Source organism: Haliaeetus leucocephalus, unplaced genomic scaffold (genome assembly GCF_000737465.1).
Source record: "Haliaeetus leucocephalus isolate CR32 unplaced genomic scaffold, Haliaeetus_leucocephalus-4.0 Scaffold395, whole genome shotgun sequence".
Classification (NCBI taxonomy): domain Eukaryota; kingdom Metazoa; phylum Chordata; class Aves; order Accipitriformes; family Accipitridae; genus Haliaeetus; species Haliaeetus leucocephalus.
Window position 1 is genome coordinate 9,157,975 of NW_010972831.1, and position 13,679 is coordinate 9,171,653.

General features: G+C 56.6%; 1 protein-coding gene across 1 annotated transcript in view; it reads left to right on the forward strand.

Annotated features, from left to right (window-relative positions):
• Positions 1 to 12,262, forward strand: part of RAP1GAP2 (RAP1 GTPase activating protein 2) — a 61,332-nt gene extending 49,070 nt beyond the window's left edge. The window contains exons 12-25 of the mRNA XM_010573879.1: positions 208 to 308; positions 999 to 1,128; positions 1,373 to 1,528; positions 2,204 to 2,275; positions 2,703 to 2,789; positions 3,020 to 3,154; positions 7,153 to 7,290; positions 7,671 to 7,789; positions 8,100 to 8,213; positions 8,755 to 8,872; positions 9,264 to 9,390; positions 10,667 to 10,743; positions 10,964 to 11,002; positions 12,006 to 12,262. Coding sequence (XP_010572181.1) covers positions 208 to 308; positions 999 to 1,128; positions 1,373 to 1,528; positions 2,204 to 2,275; positions 2,703 to 2,789; positions 3,020 to 3,154; positions 7,153 to 7,290; positions 7,671 to 7,789; positions 8,100 to 8,213; positions 8,755 to 8,872; positions 9,264 to 9,390; positions 10,667 to 10,743; positions 10,964 to 10,972 — 1,383 coding nt within the window. The 3' untranslated portion in view covers positions 10,973 to 11,002; positions 12,006 to 12,262. The remainder of the gene's footprint in view (positions 1 to 207; positions 309 to 998; positions 1,129 to 1,372; positions 1,529 to 2,203; positions 2,276 to 2,702; positions 2,790 to 3,019; positions 3,155 to 7,152; positions 7,291 to 7,670; positions 7,790 to 8,099; positions 8,214 to 8,754; positions 8,873 to 9,263; positions 9,391 to 10,666; positions 10,744 to 10,963; positions 11,003 to 12,005) is intronic.
• Positions 12,263 to 13,679: the final 1,417 nt, after the last annotated feature.

A 13,679-nucleotide genomic window follows, 5' to 3' on the forward strand; every position in this document is an offset into this window, starting at 1 on the left:
GCAGGGCTGTCCTCGCGCGTGGCAGCCACTGGGGATGGTGGCTTTGGTCACGCTCGGCTCAGGCAGCACAGGGGCCTCTGTGGCTCCGTCAGACCGATGCCGCGGTGGCAGAGCCGTGGCCAGACCCTCCTCCTTCCCCCGGGAGCCGGCGTCTACTGCAAACAGGCAGGGCTGGGGCTCTCAAAAGATGCGCCCTGTGTTTTGTAGACCCAAGAGGAGGAGTTGTTTGGCAATAATGAAGAGAGCACTGCCTTCAAGAACTTCCTAAGTTTTCTGGGAGACACCATAACACTCCAGGACTTCAAAGGGTAAGTTAAAAAGAATGATTTTACAAATACATTTAACAAGAGACCATGTCATATGTAAAAATATCTACCATGTGAGAACAGAAGTCATCTCACTCATGAGCGGGATGTACAGAGCAGAAGCGAATATAGCTTTGGCTTGTTTTTCAAAGCCGGGGGAGTTTTCCAAAAAAAATTTGGAGCTGCCAAGAGAGAAAAACTTCCTTTCCTGCAGTTTTGAGGTTGTGAGAAAATCTGGCTATATTCAGCCATAGACGAAAGGAACTTTGTTTGGAAACTCGCCCTATCCGGTGCTGTGGACTCAGCTGCGGCGTTCCTCCAGGGCAGTCGCTGCAGCAGCCACGGTGGGGCCAGAGACCCCCCGCTGCCAGTGAGGGCTGCGGGCTGGCAGGCGCGGGCAGCCCACCGCAGCAGCACTTGGGGCTGCCGGTCCCGTGAGTGGCACCCCCGGCTGCGGTCAGCCCCGACCAGCCAGCACCGCTCTGCCGCACACCCTGAATTTCAGACGGGTGATGGTGATGCTTGGTTACAATACATGACGCACGGTTTGTTCTTTCCCGTTTGCTCGCTACTAGATAAAGATAAATGAGCTGGTTTGTTCTATCACCCTGTCCCCTGACAGCCGCCGGCGGTCTCTGCTAAGCTTTCAATTAATATTTCTTCGTTTCTCCCTGCCTTTCCCTTCGTCTCCAGTTTTCGAGGAGGTCTGGATGTCAGCCACGGCCAGACGGGAGCAGAGTCTGTGTACACGGTGTTCAGGGACAGGGAGATAATGTTTCATGTCTCTACAAAGCTGCCTTTTACCGAAGGAGACACACAACAAGTAAGAGAGATGAGCTTCCCCGCACCGCAGCGTCTGAGCCGGGGTGCGCTGGCGCTGCTCTGCCCAGCGCCGCCAGCCGCCGAGCCCCAGCGCCGCGGCATCCTCGGCGGGTGGGTGGCAGCGCGGGCAGCAGCCGGGTGGGCTCCCCGGTGCGCGGCAGCCTGCGCGCCCGGAGCTGGTGTTTGCTCCCGAGGGAGCAGAGCCGCCTGGCTTTACCGACCAGATGTTTTCCCTTTCTGCTTAGCTCCAGAGGAAGAGGCACATTGGCAACGACATTGTGGCAATTATCTTCCAAGAAGAGAACACGCCTTTTGTCCCAGACATGATCGCCTCCAACTTCTTGCACGCCTACATTGTCGTGCAGGTGGAAAACCCCGAGGCAGATAACACGACATACAAGGTGAGGGGAATCCCGACTTGCACGTGCCCAGTTTTGCTTCTGCATCTCACGCCGAGGTCTGGAGGCAGCTGCCCAGTGGCTGCCCTGCCCGTGTGCTCAGTGATACAGCCAGTATTACACCTAACTGATGTATGTATGTGTGTATTAAACATACATACACCCCCCCCCCGTATATTTATGTATGCACTATCACGTAATGTGTTTACATACATATGTGTATAAAATATGTGCATGTATAATAGCATGCTCATTCGTTAAAGACTTTGATGCTACTCAGTGTTTGAATAAGCCTCCAGACAGCTCATACCCATCTAACACGTCACTCAAGTGTAGGTAGCATAAACCCTCTTACCTCTCTGTTTTCTAGTAAGAGAACCAGAGCCACAAATGAAAACAGAATTCATAGGAAGTAAATGTAAAAAGCGTGCGTGGTTAACTCTCTCATGAAAGCGGGAGCGATGATGGATGAAGGCTGGGGAGGAGTGGTCTGTCTGGCAGGGCGAGGGCTGTGGGGTGCCCCTTGGCTCTCAGGCGCTGGTGCATCTCAGCGGGGCTGGGCTGGGGAGAGCATCGCCAGCCCCACACTGGCCACCCTCCAGGAGAGGGACATCTCTGTGCTGGGTGATGCCCTGCCCTGCTGCACCCACAGCAATAACGTTTCTCTTGGCTCCACAGGTGTCGGTCACGGCCCGGGAAGATGTCCCCTCCTTCGGGCCGCCCCTTCCGAGCCCGCCAGTATTCCAGAAGGTAAGAGCTGAGATGGGAAGCATGTTCCAAGCCATAAAAAAAAATATGTGTATGCCTGAGATGTTTCCAAGCTCACCTGCTTAGGGAAAACATGACTTCTGGAATTTACATGGATTTATTTTGATTTCTAGTGAGGCCCATGGGGTTTATGGTAGGGCGGGAGACTGTGCACCATCACACAGCATAACCCGTGCAAGGCGGCAGCTGCGGCTCTGCTGCCGGGGCAGCACCTGTGTCAGTGTGGGGGGGACGGCCAGCGCAGGAGGGCACCCCGAGCCCATCTGGGGTTTTCCACCAATGCTCCCACATCTGGAGGGGGCTGCAGGGTGCTGTGAGCTCGGTTTTTGGGTCGGTACAGCTCCGGTACCAGAGATACGCAGAGTCTTACGACAGCGGGTGTTTTCCACCGTGGCTCTCTCCCCACCAGAGCCCCGAGTTCCGGGAGTTCCTGCTGACCAAGCTCATCAATGCTGAAAACGCCTGCTGCAAGTCCGACAAGTTTGCGAAGCTGGAGGTAACGTCGCCCACCCGCCCCTGCCCAGCGCCGCGGCAGGCGCGGGGAGGCCGTCGGCATTCCTCCTCGAAGCCGCGTTTCCCTGCGCTGAGCTGGGTCAGCGCTTGCAGGGACGAGTGACCGGAGTGTGCACGTGTCTCAGCTCGCTCGATGGCCGCGGGACCCCACGGGTCGGTGCCGCTGCCCCCCTCCCTCGGTACCCCCGGCTGAGCCCCTTCTCGCTCCCCCAGGACCGGACACGGGCTGCCTTGTTGGACAACCTTCACGACGAGCTCCACGGGCACACGCAGACCATGCTGGGGCTGGGGCCGGAGGAGGACAAGCTGGAGAACGGGGGTCACGGAGGCTTTCTGGAGTCTTTCAAGGTAAAGCCCTGTCCCTTGCCAAAAGCGGAGTTAAAACGCACCCGGGGCTGGCAAAGCACATTTTGGTGGAAGGTGCGGATGAGCAGCGTCGGGGGACGAGAGATGTCCCCTGAGAGCAGCGCGGCGGGAGGAGGTGGGAGCTCGCTGCCACCACCACCCACTCACCCAGTGAATCCCCAAGCTGGTCCCAGTGGGAGCAGGCGCAGGCTGCGTTGTTGGTCAGTGCCACCATCGGGGTGACCTCTCCAGAGCCCCTGAGCACCAACTCTCCCGCTAGCGTGCTCTGGCATTCACCGTGTCTCCGGAGGGGTCTCGGTCCAGGGCCAGCACCCCAGCGCGGGCTGCGCCTGCAGTCGGGCTTCGCTGCTGCAAGGCAAGTCCTGCTCATGTCCCCGGGGTGCTGGCTGTCCCCGCTGTGCCACCCTGGCTGCAGGACGGGGCTCGGGCTGGCGGGGGAGGACGCCCGGGGGTGGCTGCCACAGCAGATGCGCAGGAGGTGGTTGTCGTGGTGTTAAACGGGAGACACAACGAGAGGTGCTGGGTGCGGAGAGGGGAAATGGTGCTGAGTGTGTGCTGGGAGGGGTTATTGGGGGTGTAAGGGGAGAGAAGGGAGAGCGGGTTGGGAGAAACGGGGGGAGGAGAAAAAGAAATGAGATAAGATGATGTGGATGAAACTGAGCCACTGTTGGAGGTAGGGACAGTGACCAGCTGGGAGCAGGGGACGTTCCTCGAAATGGAGGGGCAGCTCTTGAGTCTCAGGGGACGAGCTGTTGCCAGAAGTCTCTGGTGAGGCTCTGCTGCGACAGTGGTGGGAAGGGCTGGCACGTGTAAATCTGGGCTGCGCTCACAGGGGGGTGTTCAACGGAGCCCCCCAGCCAGGGCACCGCGTCCCTGCCGTGGGTGACGCCCGTGGCTGTGCTTCTGTCCGTGCAGCTCCCCGACGCTTCTCCCCATCCTGCTCCTGGTGTGTCGGCTCTGCCTGGCAGAGGCCGTTTTAGCTGCATCTGCAGCGGGGAGGGGTGCTGGTGGGGGGTGGCCGTCGCTGTCCCGGGTGGAGGAGCTGCCCCGGCTGGGGCTGTACGGAGACAACTCCTGCAATCACCTTATAGGCACAGTTTTCTCTGTAGTACAGAGAAACAGGCGCTGGTAGGAGATGAGTCACCTCATCCTGCACCCAACGGCTCCAGAGGAGGGATGAGCACCTCCCTGTCCCCCGCTGCGGGAGTGGGTGGAGGCTCAGGTGTGTCCCGTTTAGGTACGAGATACGTCGTAGCAATGGAGATGCTGGGCAGTCACGTCGCAGCGTTCGCTTCAGGGTCTGAGGCGCTGGTGTTAAATAATCATTTTTTTGCACGCTTTTTGCGTACAAGAAAGTGGACTTTGCTTTCTTGGCATTGCAGGGTGTGCCGGGGCAGGCGGTGAGCTCCGCGGTCCGGGCTGGGCTGCGTTTGCCCAGCCGCCTCGGGACCGCGCTGCTGGGCTGCCTGCTAGCTTATGTCCTCCACCGCGCGCTGTCAGAGTGAACGGGGGAGAGGAGAGACGGTAAATAAGAGGGCTGGGAGGGGGCCAGACCTGATCCCCACCGTTTCGTTTTGACCGGCTGCCCAGAGGAAAGCGGAGCTTGTTTCTGCTGGGCTCTGAGCAGGCGAGAGGGCTGCCTTCGCCTCCCTGCTGCGGGGAGAGAAGCCGCTGGCCAGCCCCCCCACCCCGGGAAGGGGTGTCGGGGTGCCCCACAGAGCTCCGCGGCCTCGGCAGCCCCGGGCAGAGACCTTCCTGCCTGCACGGCACGAGCGGCCGCCAGAGCTGCTGGCAGCAAAGCAAGCAACCGGTTACTTTTATCTGCGAACACTGTCAAATTTTGTATGAATTCCTGACCCTAATAAATCAGGTCTGATGGACTCTTGCTTGGTGTTTGTTACTGCATGGGCAGGAGGGGACAGCGCGGGGCTGTCGGGGTGGCCGTGGTCCCTGGCACGGGCTGGGTCTCGGTGAGAGCTCGGGGCTGCGGCTCCCACTTACCCTGGTGCAGGTCCGCCTGCAGCTCAGTAACCCCTGGAGCCAGCAGCAAACTGGTGCTTGCGCACCGTGGATGCAGTGCCGGGCATCTCCAGAAATCTCGCCCTTGATGGCTTGTTTCCTCCAAAATCTCTTTACCTTCAGCTGGGATTCAGGGGGCTGGAGGAGAGGTAGCCATGGCGCAGCGGATAGCGCAGCAGCAATTCAAAGGGAATAGCTGCGAAGAGAAACTTTCCTTTAATTGGCACACTGGCATCACAGTCCAGTTTGGGCTCCCATTACTATGGTGACTGCAATAATTGAAATATGGGTGTAGATTTTTTTTTTTTAACTTGTGCATTTCACTGCTGCTTTTCATAGCGTGTGCCAGACTTTCAAAAGATCTCACGGCCGTATTTGTAAGTGCTTGGGACAACAACTGAGAGAAGACTTTAAAAATAGTTCAGGTCCTGTTTAAGCACCCAGATGAGTGTTCGGATCTGCAGAAGGTCTCTGCCTCCGGTATGCACAGCTCTGCTTGCAACAGTTTGAGTCAAAACAGGTTACAGCAGTCCTGTTCCTGCGCTTGTGCCGCCGATGTCTGCAGAGCCCGGCCGTTGGTCCTTTCCCAGGGGACGTGGAGAGCTCCGCGGGGGCTGTGAGTCCCATCGTGTCCATACCCAGCGCGGCACATCTCTGGGCTCTGCCGCAGAGGTGGGTTGGACTCGGTGCTTCTTGTCTGTGCCTGGGCAAGGTACGCCTGGCCGTCGGCATCCTTCGGTGCGCAGAGCTCCGGTGGTGCTCCAGCTCTCCGGGGCAGCCGGAGGGAACGAGGGCACAAGGCCTGGCACTGGGCATCTCGCTCCCATAAAAACCAGCCTGTGCCAAAACGGACACGGATGTTTCAAGGCAGCTGGGAACAGGCTTTGGTTTGCTGAGTGAGCAAGGTGCCTAAGGCTGTGCGGGAAACGCAGCCCTCAGCCCGGACTGGGAGGAGGCTGCAGGCGCTTTGGTCAAGCGGTTGGATTGCAGGAGGAGTTTGGTGCAGCGGCAGTTGTGGTCGTTGATTTGCTGCATCCAGCAGCGGGGATGCAGCAGGAGAAGCCACACCAGGCTGCAGCACTGGCACAGGGCACGGTGGGGTCTTGGCTGGAAGCTGCGCCCAGACTCGGTGATGCGGCTCAGGCAAGGGCAATCCGGAGGAAAGCGTGTCCAGAGCCTGGGGGATCATGGCTGATGTGAAGAGTGAAGGAAGGGGGCTGTTTGGTTGGGAGAAATGAAGACCGAAGGGAGCAGGGAGAGTCTGTGGCTGCCATGGGGATGATGCTGTGCAGCTCATCTCCAGGTCTCTTAGAGATGGATGGGCCAAACAAGCAGCAGCAGAGGTTCAGGCTAAAAGTATTTTTCAAGCGTAAGCACCCTGAAGAACAGAAGTACTTTTGTGAAGCGGCTGTGAAGCCTCCAGCTCTGGGGATGTTTTGGGGCAGGTTGGAGAGGTCCCTCAGCACACAGAGAGGTGCAGGCAGGGCAGGAGGCTCCACCTGGGACCCGTCCTCTCCGAGTCCAGTTTGAATCGCGGGGCGGGTGTGTGCATCCAGACACTGGCTTACAACTCAGCTGTGGTCCTTGTTCCTGCTGAGGGGCTTTCGGAGGTCAGCCAGGCAGAAGGCAGGGCTCTGGGGCTCATGTCTGCCACTCCTGGTGCTGTAGCTGCAGTCCTCGTCCCTCGCACGCAGTGTCAGGGTGGCAGTGGGGGGAAAATCTGATTTTGTGGCTGTGGGGCTCCCCGAGGGGCGATTCATCCTCCGGCCGTGCAGTGCAGTGGCTGTTGCCGTTACCTGCCGGATTGTTGTTGGTGTGCGCTGGCTCTCGGGGGGGAGGACCAGGCAGGTTGCTTTCTGATGTGCTTGGGGGAGACCTGGGGCTGGGGAGGGAGGGGGTTTGGGGTTGGTGTCCCCGCAGGGTGGTGATGACCTGCTGTCCCCTGTCCCCTCCGGCCTCAGAGAGCCATCCGGGTGCGCAGCCACTCCATGGAGACGATGGTGGGCAGCCAGAAGAAGCACCACGGTGGCGGCATCCCGGGCAGCCTCAGCGGGGGCATCGCGCACAACAGCGGTGAGGTGACCAAGACCACCTTCTCGGTGAGTGTGGCCACGTGCCCTCCATCCTGCTGTCCCTCTGTCCATCCCTCTCTCCCCAGCCTGGCAGGGCACTGCAGTGTGCTGACGTAGTCTGGCAGTCCCCTGCACAGGCAGTGAGTGTAAAGGCGAGAAGACTTGAGCAGAGCATGATTTTATGAATGCTCAAGTTGGGCTTGTTTTGTGGGAGAACCAAAGATTGGCTTCTGGGGGTTTTCAGCCCCAAAGTACAAAGGAGATACAAAAGAAATTCTGGCATTATGTGTTTTCGGGATGCACAGGCTGAGAATTGCGGGCAGCATGGTTCCTCGTAGGATGTTTAGTCTTAGGAGCTTCTAAGGAAGGAGCTTTGCTCTCCAACCTGGACTGTTCTGTGCTTTCAGCCCCCCGTACCAGCGGCTGCTGCCAAGAACCAGTCCAGGAGCCCCATCAAGCGCCGTTCAGGGCTGTTCCCTCGCCTGCACACGGGCTCTGAGAGCCAGGCAGAGAGCAGGACAAGGTGGTAAGTTTGACATCGCCCTTGTTAAAAACCCCTATTGCATGTTAAACATTAGAGAAGTTGTTGGTGAGTGCTGGAGACCTTGCCTGGGGCGCAGCCTCCCCTTTCCACACAAGCCAGCAATGAGAGCTGCTTTTGCCGTGTTTGAGGAATTGTGCCTTGGATCCCTTCCCTCTGTTTTAAATCGAAGTGGTGGTATCCAGAGAGCATCTGTGACTCTTACAGTTTAGCATTTGGTGTTGGGGAGTATAATTTGACCATCCTTTTTAAGTCTCTTGTATAACTCATGCAACCTGTCTCTTTGTGCCCTCAGCGACAGTGTTTCTGGAGCCCAGAAGACACCAGATTTGGGACATTCTTCCCAAGAAATGAAATCTGAAACCTCATCCAACCCAAGCTCCCCTGAAATATGCCCCAACAAAGACAGGTGAGCCAGGAAGAGCCGCATCGTCCTCTGACCAGAGCTCAAGTCACCCTGTAGCTCACAGACCATCAGGAACTTTGTCAAACAAAACCATCTCCAGGTTTTACTATAAATAAGTTTGATATTAAGGGAGGAAAAAAAAAGATTCTGGTGATTCATGAGCGCAGCTCCTTTATGGTCTGAAAATAGCCATCTTTAAAAAGAAGAGGAAGAGCAAAGAGCAGTATTTGACAGAAGTTGCCCAAACCCTCACGGCACGGGAGCTGGGGAGGTCCGTGGTGCCCATCCCTCCCTGCCGCCGGGGAGTCAGCCTGACCCAGGGGTTTCTGCTGGTGGCACCCACCAGCTGCTTTATCCCATGCTTTTGGAAATGGTGACTTACAGAAGCACCCCGCTATGTTCATCCCTACGGCAGCAGCTTTGCTCTGGGGGTGCGTAGGAGGGTCTGTCCCCGCTGCCGTAGCCCAAGGGACACATCCTTCTGAGTGACAAAGCTTTGTGAATGACAACCACATGCCCCTTGTTTTGTTTTGGCTCTTTCTAGGCCGTTTATTAAGCTGAAAGAGAACGGGAGGTCGAACATCTCCCGTTCCTCCTCGAGCACCAGCAGCTTCAGCAGCACGGCAGGGGAGAGCGAGACCCTGGAGGAGTACGACAGCGTGGTAGGCGCCGAACCCACCCCGCGGCACGCGCGGGCTCGGGACCCTGCAGCTCCGCGTGTCCCTGGGCTTTTCGCTGCCTCCGGACCCTCGGGTGGTCTCTGTGTGGGGGAAGCGCCCACTGGCCCCCCCCGCCAGGTGCCTTCTCCCCGCTGGCATCGAGGGAATTGATTCCGTCCCCGGGTATGGGGAGGAGGAGGGTTGGGGTGCCCAGGGGAACACCCCAGCGAGCTTTGGCATGCACTGGGCAGCGCTCGGCGCACTGGGGATGGGAGGTCGCTCCGTCAGGCTGAAGTCTCCCACTGACGAGCAGGGCTGTAACGGGGCATCAGCAGGGCGCGGGGAGAAAAGCTGGCTCACAAGTGAAAGCCTGTCCCAATCTCTCTCCGTGCAGGGAAGCCAGCCGTCTACAGCATCGCCGTTCAAGCAGGATGTGTTTGTCTACAGTGCTTCGCCCGGCAGCGAGAGCCCGAGCGTGGGGGCCACGGCCACCCCCGTGATCATGAGCAGGAGCCCCACAGGTGGGTCACGGGAGGGCTGGGGGGAGGCACCGGCTCTGCCTTCGCTCCTGCAGCCCCTGGGGTCCCGCAGCGGTGGGTCAGGATGGGGTCCGTGGGTCTGGGATGGCGAAGCCCCCTCTCCAGCCTTGCCCGGGCTGCAGGCAGCTGCCGAAGGTGACGGGGCGAAGCAGCGGCCGCGCTCGCCCTGGTGGGACAGGCATCCCACGGGATGCGGGGCAACCTCTTGCTCGTCCTGAGATCCTGATCCTGACGAGGCTGTTCTGGAGAGACGGCCCCGTGTGCTTTATTTCGGTATTTCCATGGGGAATTTGTTTCCCTTCTAAATTAGAGCGCAGGGGTGGCTTTTGCTGTGGCTTTGTTTCCTCCCTTCTCCCCTGACAGGCTTGTGCAATAGTTGTGGAAACTCGCTGTCTCCAAGGCCCGAGCCATGACTCACAAATTATTTAATAAACAAGCAGCTTCCCTTGGTCTTGGCTCCATTACCCCTGCTGCTAACTCACTCACCGACTCCATCCGTTTCAGTCAGTTGATTTGCAAAATGAGGTGCAATTCGACAGGGTAAAATTGGCAGAAACGGCCCTTCGCTGGTGCGTCCTGCGGTGACAGCACTGGTGACGGCGCGGTGGGGCTGGGGGATGTCTGCAGCGCTTGCCCCTCGCCCATGGATCACCGTGGCTTTGATTTCCTCATGCAGCAGAGCACCTGCTGTAAGGCACCACGATCCAAATGAAAACGCACGTTATGAATTTAGGAGCTGTTTGCAAAACAGCCAGGGAGGCACAAATCCACCCTGAACAGCTCTGTGACTGGGAACAACGCGGGGGAAAAGCTGGGCTGCAGAGTGCAGTCTGGCTGGCTTTTTCTACCTCAGCACCCCACAGGTCCTCCTCCTTATTTCATTAGTGATTTTCTGAACTATTCAACCAGCCCCTTTTAATGTTTAAAGTGTTTATTTTGTATTTTTCCTGCCAAGAACATGGAAATCCACCCATACATTATTCGGATCAGTCATTTCTTGTAGCCTTTTCAGTGGCATTTCCAGTAGAAAGACTGTGAAATGTAATTAAGCCTCAATTTGTTCCATCAAAAACATTTAATGTACAGATTTTGCCAAACATTCAGCCAAGATAGACTAAATATTGGTAGCGCTCATGACAGTCTATTGAAGTGCCTGGCTGTCAGGCTGGGCGAGCGGCAGTCAGCACTACGGCTTCAGCAAATATGTTTGTTCACAAATTATTACTTTTCTTCTTTGCTTTTCCCCTCCGTCCAGCAGATATAAAGAACAGAAACTCTCCAAGGTCAAACCTGAAGTTTCGCTTCGACAAGCTCAGCCACGGCAGCTCCAGCACGGTAGGTGCCGGCGGCTCTCGCCAGGCGAGATGCTGCGTGGCTGCATCCTGCCCTGCCGGGTTGCAGGTGTGCGGCACGGGGGGTCCGGGGAGTGCGGGGGCTGCGGAGCAGGAGGCAGAGCCTGCGAGGGGTAGTCGGTGAGGGAGGGGAAGGGGAAGGGATTTCATGACTTCTTGCGTCTTCATTTGCAACCCAACCCATATTCTGTTCTTTGGTTTAGAGCCACTAGCAGGAAGAAGAAGTCATGAACTTGTAAAAGGTGAGTGTTTGTAATACAGTGTTGTGCAAAATGACTTGTCTCATCTGTGGTCAAGTCTGTATAGCTAACGGCCAATTGCACTGTTTATTATTAAATATGTGATCAGTAATATATCTTAAAGCATCCTAAACGCTTTTGTAAGGTGAGGGCAGCACTGAGTGAGAAAAACTGTAGAGGTTCGTGACAGACAGGTCTGTGCCCATCTGTGCCACTGTGTAGCTGTATGTGTTCCTTTCTGGAGTTCTGGAGTAGGTGCTCCCACAGCGCTTTTGCCACCTGCTCTCAGGGATGATGGGCCACAGCCCAGTAGGTTTCATTTTTTCCCAGTTAGCCTTTATGAAACGCTTGTGCCCATCTCTGCAGGGAGGATGAGGTTTGCTGCACTTTGCTCTGGGCACTGGGGGTGGAAAAGCAGAGCAGGTGTCCTTACACCTGCCAAAAACCAGATGGAAACGGCCAATTTATGAGGTGGATTTTATGGGCAGAGGTGAAGGGAGTGCAGCGTGATTAGCCTGGGCTCTCGGTGGCTGGGGGAATTCCCGTCCGGCAGCATGGCTTTTGCCCCTGCACAGGGCCACCAGCATGAGTGGGTGCTTTCACACAGGAGGCATTTTGCAAGCCATGAGGAATTTATTTACTGGTTTTCTTGCAGGCTTTAGTTCCTGGAGTCCTATGTCATGAAATCAGGGTTTTCATTTCATTTCATCATTTTTCATCAGGGAACATGAGGAAGTTCATAGCTGAGCAGAAGAGCCCATAAAACTTGAAATGAGAGAAATTTCCATTTCTGAAAGCAGGGTTCTCAGAAAGCCATGGTTTCAGCCCATCACTGAATTTCCTCCTCTCCCGGCCCGGAGGTGATGAGCAGCTTGTTGTCTCCGGGATGGGCACTGCCGCAGCTTCAGCTCCCTCCCTGGGACTGGTGCTTCATAGCCGTCACTGCAGGAGTGAGAATATTCTCCTTCCACAGTCTCTGACGCTTTTATCCTTTTCCTCTTTGCAGAGAATTTTTGTTTCAACAAAGGGAAAACTCTTCAACATCCCGTGGGAAAATGCACGCCCCGGCCGCGGGCAGCGAGGTGCCCTCACGTCCTGGCTGCCGCTCTGCGCGGGGAAGAAGCTCTCACCTTGCTGCGATCTCTGCCCCAGCAGGGACCCAGCCACCTTCCCACCGGGTGAACCCCTCGCCAGCAAACGCCCCGCACCCCTCCCTCAGCGCCGCAGGAGAAGACGTGTCTCTGACCGCGTGGCACACGCGTCCCCCCGTGCTGTGCTGTGTTGCCCCATGGGTGCCCGTGTGTGCTGCGGCTGATGGGTACCAGGTGGGCACCATCCATCCCCCCCTCCTGGCTCGTCAGCCGGCTGCTCTCGAGCAGAGGGGAAGCAGGATGGACCCCCCGCACACTTCAGGTCCCTCCATGCTTTATTTGCAGTTATCAGTGGGGAAACAGAGGGTTTTGTGTTTGTTTTTTGGAAAGGCGGGTGGTCAGGGCAAAATTACGTGTTTGCTTGGCCCCGGGGCAGTTCCCTTGCCCCATCGTTTGTCGTTGCTCTCCTCTCTTTGGAGACAACGGGGCAAAATTTCCCCCCACGGTGCTGCCTGGGCAGCTCTTGCCAGCACTGCGGCGGCTGCAGCAGCTCACCAGCTGCCCCCTGCTGCCTCCCCCCTCCAGCTCACTACCCACATTGCAAAGTTGTAGGGCAGATGCAGCCTCTTAATCCATACTTAGTTTCTGGCACAAGAGGAGGACGGGCGAACCGGTCCCGGGGGAGCACAGCTGGTGACTGGGGCCAACTCATCCTCTCGGCAGCTTTGGAAATGGTTTATATGGGCTCCCTGCTTTTTCCATGCCTGAAACTCTGAGCACAGGCCTGGAAAAGATTAACCAAAGCTAAAGCTGTAGTATATCTAAATACCAGAACTGGTACTCAGAGTGAATTTACCCGGTGGGCTCTGCTTTACCCTATGGGTTGGATCACCAGGCAAGCAAATGCTAAAACTCCAGAGATGTGGAAGGCATTAGGCTGCTCCACCCCTTGCAGAATCTGTCCTGCTGCTTTTGAATGTGCTTTTGTTTATTTTGAAAGACAAGGATTAGGAATTCTGCAAGGTGGCTTCCCTGTAACACCCTTTTCCAAAAAATACCTCTCTCAACATGCCAAGAAATCCTTTTGCTCTTTTATGGAACTTCGTCTAAAGTTTACTGAAGTCTGTCCATGAATTTCACATTGCTCTGATTTCCCTTACCAGTTTTCTGAAAGGTACACTGCAATGCTGCAGAGATGCTCCCTCCCACTTACCAGAATCTGTGACCTTTGCAAAAACCCCCATGAAATAAGGTTCTCAATCTCATGTGAAAGCAATTCTTTGAATTCATGATTCCTAATGAAAACAGAACTTTGAGTGCCAAACTTAACTTTACACAGCTGGAGCTCCAAGGGGCACAAAAGGATCTGACAGCCAATTTTAGGAGGCGCACGCAGAATTGCACGCCTGGAAGCAGCCCTGGGCAGCCCCAGTGGCTGCTGCTGCTCCCAGGAGGATGCACCTCTCTCTGGGGGCAAGTGCTTGTAGAAGCAAACCATCACCTCCCCTGCGCCCCGTCACCTCCCCTGGACCACAGAAAAGCCAGCTGAGCTCTGCTAACCGGGGCTCTGTGTGGTACTATCTGACAAC